The sequence below is a fragment of the Puntigrus tetrazona genome, chromosome 13 (genome assembly GCF_018831695.1).
Source record: "Puntigrus tetrazona isolate hp1 chromosome 13, ASM1883169v1, whole genome shotgun sequence".
Taxonomy (NCBI): Eukaryota; Metazoa; Chordata; class Actinopteri; order Cypriniformes; family Cyprinidae; genus Puntigrus; species Puntigrus tetrazona.
The window spans coordinates 24,688,797-24,703,265 of NC_056711.1; the positions used below are offsets into that span (position 1 = coordinate 24,688,797).

The following is a 14,469-nucleotide window of genomic DNA, read 5'->3' on the forward strand; positions in this document are numbered from 1 at the left end:
CTAGATTTTCAGTATTAGTGCATCTCTAAAACCTTATAAATTATTGGCATTTAAGAAATGGACTAACATTTGTTTTATTCTACTCTCTTAATTGATTTCTCCTTTTTTTAAACCCCCACTGTGCCCAACAGAAGCATTGGTTTTCTGTGTGCACAATATAAGCACAACAAAATCAAAAGCCCCAATAATTAAGTTAATTTAAACCCCATTTGTTTATTTATAAGGTCTATGTTTGCATGGAGCTGCTGCTATCTAGAAAGGGGGCTTAATTTCTAAATTAAAAGGGAGTGTTTTTCTCACTATGTTCCTGATGCTTTCGCATAGTGTACTTTGATGGATTTCCGCTCACTTTCATACATTGATCTCCAGGTGATGGGATAAATCATTCGAGTTTGGCCTCAGTGACTTTGGTCCCCTTGTGAGAAGTGGAAGTCACCCTTTGCTAGATTTATAAAAGAAAGCCTTTTAAAAAATGCAGTTAAACAGCTGTTTAATGCAAAACATGAGCAGCTGCCATATCATAAGAGGCCTTTAAATTCATGGAACCAATAAAGTCAAAGTGCTGCATTCATTTAAGAAGCTAAATTTAGCATGTTTTTATCAAGAGTAATGAGACTATTTCTTTCTCCTAGGTACTTTAGGTATGCGAGTTTGTTATTCAATGTTAAGAGGAGGGATGCTGTTTTTCTACTTTGGGGTTATTGATAATAGTCTATGTTTGTCTACAGAATAAATATCCATGTTCTCAAAATATTAGAAGTATGCTATATAGGAGAAATGCATGTGCTATTTTGCACTTTTTTTAATAGACAAAGAGTAATGTAGTAAAATACAGATTTTTAAAATGTTTTATAAACATGTTTATATTGTATTTTATATTTATATAAATTCTGTATATACATTTTGTGTTCAGTATATATATATATATATATATATATATATATATATATATATATATATATATATATATATATATGTATACCAGTAAATACTGTATACAGGATTATTACAATTAATGGCAAAATGAATGTTTGTTAATGTAAACTGTATTTCCTACTGACACTCTACAGTAATCAATAGAAATAACTTAATACTTGATACCATTTTTTAGCTGGTGAAAATACTAGTGTTCTAATCATTTTGTCCAGTACTGCTATTGACATAAATTGCATAATTGACTGTTTTTGAGCAGAGCGTAAATGTCCTGTGAGTGGTGTTGAGATTTGTCCTCTTGTGTTAGAGGATGAATGGAGCTGCTATTGCCTGTGAGCTGCGTTTATGGCTCCATCACAGGCTGCCAACATGCTCTGTTCCCTCATAAACGCACATTTGTCCCGGCATTCGCTGTGAATGATGTTGAATTTACACTGACTCAACCTCAGCAGCCTTTTCACTACATCTCTGTCCCTCGTCTGTCCTTTCATACAACATCCTGGCACAGATAGGGTGGATTTATGCCCATGTAGGGAGCCGTGGGGCCTAGCGGACATGATAAATGGGCCAGCGTGCAGGCCCCGACCAAAGCCTCCGCAGGAACGTTGCACACAGCCAGCGAGTTACAGTTGTGGCTCATGTCATGGTGTGCGTTAGTACGAGCGACTGCTGACAGCTGTTTAATCACGGACGTTTCCATGTGCTCGCCCGACGACATCAGCAGCCACTGAGACCAGCTGTCACCAAGCCGGGGAGAATGGAGTAAAAAACGCGTCCCACCTCACGCATCTCCACTCCGGCTCTCCTCCGTGTCCCCACACTTTACCACATTAATTAGAGCTTCCTCATACCTTAATTACACCAACTTCTATGTTAATGCCGGATTCCTGTGTGAATTGCTCGCTGTTTCTTGCAGACTCTGTGCCTGATTTGCATTTCACAAAAGGTTTACTTCTATTCCTGGATGAGAGAGAGAGAGAAAGAGAGAGAGAGAGAGAGAGAGAAAGAAGCAAATGATTTGTGATGGGGAAGAGGGGTTTGTGCTAGTAAAGTAAAGCTGTGGTTCACTTTCGTATAACCTTGTGCTTCACTTATGGGTCTTTGTTTTATGTGCTGTCTCAATTATGGCAAGCCTGGGCTGCTTTCCTGAATATCATTTCCGGCTCAGAGTACAAAGCACTTTCATATGTTCTTTTACAGTGCCAAGCTCAATGTTTGTCTCTGTTTCTTATGTTTTTTATAAAGTGTTGAAAGGTTTTTGTAGTCTAGCGCTGCTCAATTTCATTTCAGCATTGGCTTTGTGCTCCGTTGTTCATCGGAAATGCTGTAACTAAAGGGCATTGTGTTCTGATAGTTTGAAAGGTGAAGGTTACATCTTAATATTGAGATGAGAAGAGTGCATGCTTAATTCCAACTGCGTTTCTTTTTTATAGCGATTTCAAGCCTTTTGGATGTAGAGTGTAATAAGATATCTCGGTTACACTTTATTTTAATGTGTCCTTGTTACAGTGTAATTATACATTTAAGTACTGAGTAATATGAACTTTCTATGGTTATGCTTAAGATTAGGGTTACTTTCATGCACACACACACAGACACAGACACACACACACATTTATTTATTTATTTATTTATGTGTGTGTGTGTGTGTGTGTGTTTGTGAATATAATTTATTCTGAAGCAATATTCTGAAATGTAAATCTGCCATTTTTTTTACCTTTACAAAGGGGCAATTTACACTAATATCATTAATACTTCATCTTTCATTTCAAATTCTTACATTTGATCTATAAATTAAATCAGCCTATAATAATGCAATTCTTATTATACATTATCAAATGAAATGATTTACACTGACAGATACAACTGTGTTAAATAATACTATGAGATTCTCTAACATTTTTCTGAATGCAAAAAACAAGAAATGATGGCGGAGATTATCCTTTTTCAACTAAATTAAAACGCCAGTAGGGGCCATCAGTGAGCTTTTAATGAGAGAGTCATTGGGTCGTTCTTTTAAGTGATTCATTCAAACGGCTGATTCATCAGATGTTTATGCATTGCTAATGAAACTTTGACTCAACACTGTGACATTTTTATAAATACTTTCCATCCGATTTGTAATTTAATTAACCTATAGAATTATGTAGATATGCTGTTCTTTGTTATTGCACTTTTTATACATTGTGCAATTATACGTTTCTTCTTTTAATACCTATAAAAACTGTAATTTATTGCATTGTGCTCTTAAGGCTGTGAAAAAGCAACTGATTTAGTGTTTTTATTGGAACATCTTGCAGTCACATCTCTGTGTTGGAGTGTTTATCTTTGGCCCACAGGACGTTCACCGGTGACGGCGTTGAGGAACAGGAGAGCAATAGGGGTGCACAGGGGGAGGGAGACAGGGGTTAGGACTGGGGCAGGTGTTCAGATGATCTCGTTGTCTTTCTCTGGGGCACGTTCTGCATGGATGGTCACGCATTCATCATGTTCCGTAGGTAGCATATTCTTTTAACTCTGTATGTAGGTTGCTTATTTTAATATACGTCACACGATATTGTCATGGCGGAGGAGTCTGTGAGGAAGACCCCTTTAGCGTAAGTAATGCTCTGGATAGTTTCGTGCATGAGACCTCAGTGCTGTTTAGACTGGGGAAAACGCTGGAAATGGGTCGTATGTGTCATGGTTTTGTTCACTGGTTTGTTTGGAAGACGTTCATGCAGTCTGTAAACATTCTTCATCTATGCGATGGAAAGGATATTATGCTGAGTTTTCATTGACATGCATGTTGTTTCACTGTATATTTTTATATCTCTATCCTTTGAAATATCATTAGCTTTCAGAATAAGTGCTTACTAGTGACAAATTTTTCAAGCTGGAGTTGAGATTTCGTCATGTGCACATGGTCAGTAGTATATTGATTAGTTCTGTTCTGTGAGAAGGTTTCTTGAGAAAACATTGTAACTATTGAACTTACTGTGAAAATGGCTCAGTTTCTTAGAAAGAAAAACTACATTTTGACAATGATTCTGAATAAATATGAAAAAAATATTGGAAATAAACAAATTAGAGTATCATGTCATCAAGTCAATTTTCAATATGTCAGATGTGTTGAGAAAATGTCAAACAGAGTTGAGGGATTATTCAGACGAAATGTTGCAAAGGTAACAAAATGTTTAAATTAATAAATTGAGTTATTATTGGGAATATATGTTACAAATTTTACAAAAAAGGAAAACAATAAATTTCAGTGATTGTTGGATTTCAGTAAATGTTACAATACTGTAAATGTATTTGTTTGAGGGATTATCAGGTTAAAATGTTACAAAAATGTTAACTTATTAATTTGAGAGTTAATTGGGTTAAAATGTTACAAAAGTTACAAAAACATGAAGTTGTTTATTTGAGGGATTATTGGGTTAAAATGTTACAGATGTTACGTTGCTGGTAACATTAAAATTGAGGGCATATATAAAGGTTGGGAAGGTATTAGGTAAAAATCTTACATGGTAACTATTGAATTTGAAGTTAAAGTTTTTCATGTCTCCTCTCCCCTCCCAGTTTGCACCAGCAGTTTGCCAACTACAAGGAGCAGGTGAGGCGGATTGGGCCGGAGCCCCCCCAACAGAGGCAGCAGGGCCAACACAAGGATGACGCCCCCACCTGTGGCATCTGCCACAAGACCAAGTTTGCTGATGGCTGCGGAAACCTGTGCTCCTACTGCCAGACTAAGTTCTGTGCCCGCTGCGGGGGAAGGGTCTCTCTGCGCTCCAATAACGTGAGTACCACCTACATCGTGTGAGCCACCAGTCTTTCATGCTTCCCTGACCGGCATCTGCACACGTTTAGGCAAGGATAGGGAGAGAAAAGCGCTGGGTGGATGAGAGAAAGGTTAATTGGGCATTAGTCAGAGGAGATGACGCTGCCGGTCACTGGGGGGTCGCCACTCACCCACGCTGGGATGCCCGAGTCGGCGCTGAGTCTCCACAGGGGCAGCCGTGCCATGCAAAGAGAAGCACCTGAAATGGTGGCCCACCTCCTGGAGTGTGATATTTACCTTTGCTTCTGTTCCTTCCACTGAGTCCAGAGCGCTAATTAGTGTTCAGTCATAAGGAGTGCAGTGTAGGGAGTCAACAGCTCAACGACAGAGGCAGTAGAGTAGGGAGTGAGGTCAGTGAGGTGGAGGTGAGGATAAATGTAATTAATAACACACTGATTTAGTTACAGATGCATCCTTCTGGACATTTGAATTTCTCAATTTACTGCCAGTGACAAGTAAATTGAGAAATTGAGCCACTATATTCTATTTTTATTAACATTTTAAGTTAATAAAAAAAAAAAAATTGTATCCATATTAATAAATTTTAATGCAAAAATAATGCTATTGTATCCATAAAGTGACTAATAAATGATATTAATGTATATATAATGTATATATATATATATATATATTACACAGTATTAGTTATTATTATTAGTTAGTTTTTTAATTTTCTTAGTACCTGTCAAAGCAGTGTATTTAATTTTTACATGCTGATTTCCCATATTTTACACTAAAATTATCTTTGTCATCATCTAATTGCTCACTTTTAGTTAATCTTTAAAATGCTAATAATTTAATTACACTGTTAAATGAAACCTTCAACAATCAGAATTACTGTCTAGAGTTAGTTCAGGTAAACTGGCAACTTTTTGCTGTTGAGAAGATTGGCCCATATATGCAAATATGCCCCAGTTAACACAAAATGGGACATTTTCTGTTTAAGTTTTCATTTATTTATATAAAATGTACGTATGGTCATTACATTAATATTTTTTATAAGTACATTTTCCACTGACATTATGATTTAACTCATATCAGCTAGGGTCTGATTGTTGCTTTTGTATTGAGGTGTAACTCTCAAAGCTGATTTTTACTTACATTTGGAAGGTTTAATTTTGGTTTAGATGTGAGAAAGCTCAGATAGGGTCAGTGCTGAGTGTAGAAGGCTGTTCAGATGATTTTGTCTGTGTCTGAGAAGGTAGGAGAAATCCCACATGTGATGCAATGGAAGTGAAGTCTCTGTTGGTAGTGGATGGGTGCTGCCCTGAGGTTAGTTTCACTGAAATGAGCGCATGTTGTTTCTCGGAGCCCTTTGGCGTGTGCTATTAATGAGAGTGGCAGTCTTGATAATGGAGTCGCTAGATGCCTGTAGGTTAAACATAGAGAGCTACACCTACTCAATCTGGTAGACTGGAAACAGTAGCTAAAAGCGATGAAATACACTTAATAGCTCCATTGCTATGAGTAACCTTAGCTGCTCCAGAGTGAACAGACTCAAAAAAAAGTTAAATGAAACCGTTACAGACCCACCCAGTGCACATTTAATTCGTACACTACATTTGTTTTTAGCAGGATAAAGAGTAACAAATGTATAATGATTTTCCAAAATTAGCTTTTAAGCAGCATAATTGTTTTTGATATTGATAATAATAAGAAAGGCATTTTGAACACCGAATCAGAATTAAAAAAATATCTCTGAAGAATTGTGTGACACTGAACAATGGACTAATGGCTGCTGAAAATTCATATTTGTTATCACAGGAATATAGTGCATTTGAGAATATAATTAGAAAATAGTTATTTTAATTTGTAACAATATTACAGATTCTCCAAATGCCTTTTTAAAAAAAAAAAAAAAAAAAAAAAGAAATGTCATAACCCCTCAACCACAATAGTAAGTGCAAACTGCTACCAAAATCTGAATTAAATAAAAATACATTAAACTAAACAAGGCAGCTGGCTGTAACATGATGTTTTAATTTTTTTCAAATTTTCATGAAATCAAACCATGAAATCAAATCAACCAATCCTCTTCATCAGTGCCAGCTGATACGTATTCCAGTCCTGCAGTGTGACTCTCTGTATGGATTCTTCATTTAGTGGCTGTCATAGATGTTTGACTGCCATTTAATGAAGCTTCCATATATATGCGTAGAAGGAAAAGACATTCATCCATATTGTGAACATTCTAAAAATTACCCCATGTTCATTTGTATGATTTTTTAAAATTACATAAAGGAATGAAAAATGGTGTTTACACCTGTCTTTAGCGTGCAGGCCTCTGCCTTGTGTTTATCAATGTGCAGGTGTATTATAGTAATACGGTAGCATTTTGCTGTCGGTGTTTTTACTCTGGTGGGTCTGAAGCAGTAGGACCTATTAAGGGGAATGTCATGTTCTTGTTTTCAGTGACCCATGCACTAGCTTTATTTCCACTGGGAATTAATCATGGGAAATCTTACAGTACATACCAGTGCAACCTGCAGCCTGTGGGTGGCACCATACCTGCAAATGTACGCTACCGCGATCTGTCCTGAAATAATAGCAAGGAAAAAGTGAATAAATCCACAGTATAATGTAAAACATTCGAAGACATGTTTGTTTTTCAACTGGGAAAAGCAATTTGTATTTTGACGCCTTTTGATGTCGCTAATGCCAGTCTAGAGCAGTTTTTGTGTTTAGTATTCCAGTATGCATCTAAATGGTTTTTGTTTTCATATCTGATTGTCATTTCATACTTCTCTCTCTCTTGTTCTTCTCCCACACCCACCATCCTGTTTCTCTCTGTGACGCTGGAGAAGAAAGAGGACAAAGTGGTTAGCATTTTCTATTCTCTTTTTGTCACTGTGCAGTGTGAATGCCGATATGAAAGTGTTCTTTCCCTCACTCCCTTCATTCACATATACAAGCTCTTCAGCACATCTTCAGTGTTTTGAGTTTCACTGTGTTAATTCATTGCACTGTTATGTTTGTCAGGTTTAGGTTTTGTGAGCTACTTACGGCTTATTTTTGTACAGTATACGCTATATTGAATAACACCCAGATTTACAAAGGGTTTATGTGTATGCATTATGTGTTTTTGTGGATTTTCCTGAATAATTATGTCATTTGGGTGATGCATTCATACACACCCAAAATACAGATTGATGTGACTGCAAACAGATACTGTAGCCGATGAAAATTCCACTTTGCTATCGCAGGAATAGATTACAAACATATGAAATTAAATGAAAATGAAAACAAATTTTTCTTTAAATAATATACGAATGTGTACTGTGATTATTTATTTTTAAGAATAGTTTTATATTCTTATATTTTATATTACATATAAATATATTTAACATATAAACCACATATTTTTCATAGATATGTACATGCATGTGTTTGTATGTATATATGCATAGTAAATATACACAGTATTTTCACATATATTATGTATACAAAAACTTCTAACAGTACTAATTAAAACATATTACAACGATTTTATGTATTACAAAATCATTTTAAGAATATTTCCCAAAATTACAGTTACTTATATGTGATTTTTTTGAAAAATTATGAGCTTTTTGACCACTTTGTGTATATTATTTATTTATTGTTTGTTTGTCATTATGCGTTCGCCTGGTTTGCAGCGACATGTAACATTTAGTACAGAATTACCACATGCAGATGCCTTCTTTAAATATGGAAATGCGTAACCTATGTGTACAGCTCTTGCTAGTTAATCCCACAATGCACTCATGTAGCATGTGCGGTAGGTTAGATTTTACAAGCAAAATATCACCCTTTATTTGTGATCCTAGTAAGGGCCAGAGAATGCGTGTCCTGCTTGGCCTGCTATACTGTTAAAATGAACATGCACTGTGTCTTCTCCCATGACGCTGCATTCGTTAATCAGAACAGTGCCATAGTCTTCAGTGCTGCAAAAAGATCCCCGTAAATGCAATCCAGAGCTCATTATCCCAATGATTATCAGGCCTCTTGGTAATATCTGTGTTTTCTTCTTTAGCCAAGCGTTTCTTTCTGAGTGCTGCTGTTTTTGATGTCAGATTCGTTTCCCTAGGCAGTACACTCTCCTCTCGGTCTCTTGTTCTTTCTTTCTTTTCCAAAGATCCATTTTAGACTACATGGTCAGCCGGGCTGGGCTTTGGAGCTGTGCAGTTTTTAACACCAGAACTTCAGTGATACTGGAAAACACCAGCGATGTGTCATCCCACTGCCCACCTCCTCAAAGCAAAACCGTGGTGTGAAATGATTAATATTGATCTTTCTCCTCTTCCTTTGCATCTGGTTTGTGGATATTACATTGAGAGGGACATTAGACCAATGTTTTTCGATGGGAACCAGTGTTATTTTAGTGTCACTCTTAAATATTAAGGTTCTTTATTTGCATCAGTGGTTTCATGAGGAATATTCAATATCCATGAAACCTTCTTTTTTTATTTTTACACAAAATATTCTGCTAATTCTTCTAATTCTGCTTCTTATATACAGTACCTTTAGGACCCTTATTTATTTGTTTATTTACTTCATTTTATATTTATTTTCATTTAAATTAGTTTTGTTTTGTTTTGGGGTTTTTTTTTAAAACGGAATGTAAATACTTTTAATATTAATTGTAATATTTTAGTTTTTTATTTTAGTTTTAGTTATTTTAATACATCAAGTATAAAATAAATTAAAATTATAATGCTGCCTTTGCCTGCTTAAAAACATTTTTTAACTATTTAATTTAACATTTATTTCAGTTAAAAATATATTTGTTAGTTTTTTTTGGCAACTAAAATAACCCTGGTGAGATTTTTTTTTTTTGAAACCGCTTTTGTCGGGCCTCATGTAGGACTTTATGTAGTGAAAATACGAAACACAGATCCGGTGGGGATTTGTACTTGAGTTCAGGTCTACAGAGACGAGTATAATGTGACAATGAAATGCACGCACAAACACAAATGGCTGGCGGTACCACGGGAGGCGTTGTATTCATAGACCTCATCAATCTGTTTAATTCAGAGAAGGCCTGATGTTTGGAGAGGGAGCAGAGCTAAACTTATCACTGTATCGATCCGCAGATGGCTTGTCAAGCGTGAGATGTATGTCTCAGTGACGAAAGACTGAAAGTTGGTTTTGTAACATCAGCAGGGAGATGAAATAGATTATTTACACTATTGATCCGGTATTTAACAATAGGAATGGTCTTTGTACGAGGGACGGGTGAAGGAGTGTTTTGAGAGAGGGCCGGTGGGTGAGAGTCTCCAGGCGCTGATGTACTGGCTCATTAGACGGAATGGACAGTAATGTCTTTTGTGGCAGTCTTTCATCCTTATCCGGGATTTATAACATGCTGAATTATGGGTCTAGCTCTGTCTGTTGCCGCCCCAATTCATCAAGCTGTCGGAGGTGGAAGCGTGAACTGCGTTCTCACTTTTCCTCCACTCACAGAACTCAAGCACTCCATTTATCCACCCCGTTTGCGTGGACCTGACACCAGCGGACAACCCTACCTGTCCGCATCTTACCGAGCGATGGAAATGAAATGATATTAACAAGATGGAGGAAGAGGCGGAGTCTGATGATGAATGACAGGCCTTCAGCCGCTAGACAAACAGAGCTCGCTCGCTGGTAAATTGTTAAGAAGCTCGGCAGTTGTTTAGCATTTTTGTGAACTAAAGGATAGCGTTTTATTTGAATTTGAATGTCTTTTTTTCTGTGATGGCAAAGCTAAAGCTTCAGCAGTCATTTATCCAGTCTTTAAAAATCTACCTTTAAACAGAAATGTACATTTTCTCTTATCTTTTAAAAGTGTATTTGTTTTGCTATCAATTTTATTTCATTTATTTTATTATTTTTTTTTAATTTAGCGCTGTTTTACTCCGAAAGAACAGACCATTTTTCTGCAGCCCACCAGGTCCATTGCTGTTAAGTGTGTTTAGTGGTTTGTGGTTTGCACAGAGAAACCATACAAACAAGTGCAGAATGGGATTTTCGACTGAGAGTAATTTATCAGCGGAGCTATTGAGAGCCTGAAGTTCAGGGGTTTTGTTTCAGTGAGCTGTGATGGGCAGTTTGTGATGCTGGGTGGAGAAGAGCCAGAGATTTTCATGATGAGTCTTCTGGGGTTCTAGATTTGTTTACAGCAAACATCTTTTGCCTGCGATATTCAGTAAGAGCTGGGACGGAGTGTCGTTTTTCTTGCATCACAAAAGCATTTACAGTTTTACACAAGCTAAAATAAACCATCTATTGAGGAGGTGACTGAAAAACAGTGTCTATTACGTTCTCTTAATCTTGCATTGAAAGGGTGGAGAGGGACGAGTGCTTTAGTGTAATCCAGGACACGCTTGTATTGGATAACACATGCCCACACAAAAAGCACATACATGCAGATGGCAGAAGTTCATTTTTGTGGATAATCCACTAAAGAAAGTCAAGAATGCCACTGACATTTAACAAAAGTCTTTAATATTGTTCAGTTTATTGTCCTTTTATTTAAAAGTGTAGTTGATTCTGTTTAAATCTAAATAATAATAATAATATCATGTAAAGTTTCATGTTGTGTCCACTTTTAAATCCCTCCACACTGTGTTACTGAGATGTTTAAATGAGATATTGTGTAGACTGTGCCCGCTGTATTGTATAGATGCATATATTGGTGTTTACTCTTTTTGTGTTTTAAAAGCCGTTATATTGCAATTAAATATCCAGGTGCTTATTATTAGGGTTGCACATATGTTTTTTGGACTGAAGATGTAGTTTGGTGCTCACACTGCCCATTAAAATATATATGGAATATTTAAAAAAGAAATGCTCAATAGAAATAATAATATTATTGCACTTTATTCAAGTATTGTCTTTAATAAAATAAAAGCCATGTTATTAAAAACCATGTTACAATGTTAATATTTAAAATTTGTTACATTTTGTAATTTCTTTTTAATTATTGATTTTTGAATGAATTTTTAGCATATTTAAACTATTTTCAAGGAGTAAATATTTACCCATCACGATATTTATTTTGTTTGCACATGCGCACCACTTATGTGAAACCCTGAATAGAATAGAATAGAATAGAATGGAATGGAATGGAATGGAATAGAATATAATTTTTTTTGTGTGTGATTAGCCCTTAAAGGAATACTTCACCCAAAAATGAGTTGGAACTACCTGAGTGTGAGTAAATGATGACAGAATTTTAATTTATAGGCAAACTATATATTTAAGTCAGCTGCTCTGAAAAGTCTCAAATCCAAACAACAACACAGAGTTTTAACACCCTGGGAAAAACATGTTTCTCTGCCGTTTTCACACTGAGGCTTGAAGAATGAAAATGGAGGTGGTGTGAGAGAGGGTGCTTTAGCAGATTTCCCTGTCTGAACAGAATTGTGCAGCCATCCTTCCTTCTAGTGTTGCTTTCATCAATAAAAATTATGACTAAATATCATCGTCAACAAACTTTTATTACGTGACGACAACGAGATGAGACGCAATGTAAATTAAATTAAATGTATAATGCAATATTGTTGACAAATAAAAATGAGACTGAATGTGGTTTACAAAATAAAAACTATGTTAAAATAACTATGTTATTACTATTTCGCAGTATTTCTGTTTCCTGTGTCTTACTTCAGGGGCTGCGTCAGGTCGCGCTGCGCAGACGCAGGCGACGTCGAACACTTCTTCAAGCCCCACTCGCGGCTTTATTTAGAAGACAACAACAAACGACTAAAATGTCATCAGTTTTAGTCGACTAAAACCAGACATAGATAGTCATGGATAATTCTGATTAAAACATGACTAAAAAGCGCAGACTTATTTATAGTTGACTGAAACTTGACTGAAAAGAGTATTAACGTGACTTAAAAACTAATACAAATATAAAACGACAGCTTAATACAAAGTCTAGACTAAAACTAAAATTAAAACAGGCCAGAAACAACACTACTTCCTTCCTGGTCCTTTTTTTAGACAGCTGATTCATTTAAAGTCGATTTGAACAGATTTGGCTGAAGCAGTAGTTATTGTTTGATCTGAAGGTGAATTCAGCTGAGAGCTTGAGAGATGCTGGACACACACAGAGAGAGAGAGAGAGAGAGAGAGTGTGTGTGTGTGTTTTGGACAGAGCTGCTCACAGGCACCAGGGCCTTTACTGATCATTAGCAGATGTTAATTAGCTTGATAATTAGCCCATCACTGGACCTGCGGGAGTTTGATGAGTATCCAGCAAGGGTGAGACTGACCCTCTCATGGCTTCGGCCTTCTCCTTTAACACCCTCTGTCCTTCTCTCACAGACCTCTGGGAATGTTTTTAATATTATTGAGCTTATAGTCGTTGTTTACATTTTATGACTGCCGAAAACTCTTCTTCTGAGAGTTGGATAACAAATCTGTCTGATTAGAAAGGAAGCATTAGCCCGCCAGATGTCAGTGAAAAACCTGTACTGTACGAAAAAAAAAAGTGCAGAAAAAGTACAAACAATTTTATGTCAGAAGGTAATCGGTTAGGTTTATGGACATTTCCCTTAAAACTGTAAAACACAGTGCAATGTGTCATTCAAAGTACAAGGAAAGCATATTAATCATTCATATAAATAAACACAGTACAGTGGTCCCTATTTGAACAGTGTAACGGATTCCATCACTAATGCAACGTCAAGATCAAGTTGTTGAAAAAAATTGTAGATTATAGAAAAATACAAAACAGGCATAACAAAGAGGCCCTTTACAATAAGCTTCAATTATTGCAAACACAATTTCTCAGGAAAAATCACATTTTTTGAGAATAACAAAGCAATTGCTCAATTATCACATCTGGTAATATTGTAAAGCTGTGCGTTAATAATCCGCTAGTGCAGTTTTACTGTCCGTGCACACAAACAAATGGTCCGAAAGCAGTTTGTCTTGATTAAAGCGGCTGCCTCCTCCTGTCTTGTTGTCCATAAGTGATGTGTGATGTGAGAGGAAGCAGTGCGGTACAGTGTTGTGGGGCTGTTGGAGGAGAAGCGGCTGGTATTTCAGTGTTGTAATCCGTGTGGGGAGGTTCGGGGTCTGTGCCTGACAGCTGGGGATTCTGCTGCTGATTTACTTTAGATTAGTTTGGAGCTCAGCCAGCCCTGTTCAATCACAGCATAATGCTTTTTCATTGTAGGAAAGCTGCCCCTCTTGCCCCTCTCTGCCCTGTACACACCACTGCTACCTCTGTATCTACACCGCTCTTACAGTATGATCACTGGAGACTTTCTCATGTGTGTCTGTTTATTAGGTTTTTTCACATTTAAATTAAGTTCTTTATAATTAGCCAGGTGCATAGATCAGGGCCACAAATTAACCAGGGCCTTGGGTAAAAAAAAAAGAGCGCCCCGGTGCAAATGTAGAGCAAAATACCCTGCTCCAGATTCTGTGTTGTTACTCACGGATGGCAGATGTTCGTTTTCGCTGTTCTTGAAGCTTTGTTAGTGTTAAAGAAAATAAAAACTTTCAGTTAAAATTAAAGGAAAAAAAAATTATTACATGAAAAACTTTAAAGTAAAAAATTTTAAATCTTGCCTTGGAAGCTAACTGAAATAAACAGAAATAATAATAATAATAAAAAAAAACTGAAGCAGCACTAAAGCTAGAATTAAAACTAATTAACTGTATAGAAATATAAAAAAAAACACATAACAAAATTAAAATGAGAACAGAAAATCTAACCACAATTTCTGTTCCCTCTCCTACTT

The 14,469-nt window shown here is 36.4% G+C and overlaps 1 protein-coding gene across 18 annotated transcripts in view; it reads left to right on the forward strand.

The window, feature by feature from the left end:
• The window catches only part of LOC122356515 (regulating synaptic membrane exocytosis protein 1-like), a 60,646-nt gene that overhangs the window by 15,444 nt on the left and 30,733 nt on the right, over positions 1-14,469 (forward strand). For 7 of the 18 annotated variants that reach the window (XM_043255269.1, XM_043255280.1, XM_043255271.1 and 4 more), the window contains exon 1: positions 7,555-7,572. Coding sequence is in view for 11 of the 18 variants with exons in the window: in XM_043255266.1 (XP_043111201.1) it covers positions 4,495-4,711; positions 7,555-7,572 (235 nt within the window). In the remaining 7 variants the exon portion in view is untranslated. Of the gene's footprint in view, positions 1-3,405; positions 3,428-4,494; positions 4,712-7,554; positions 7,573-14,469 lie in introns of those variants that run through there. The other 11 variants (XM_043255266.1, XM_043255272.1, XM_043255273.1 and 8 more) reach the window with 4 other exon arrangements.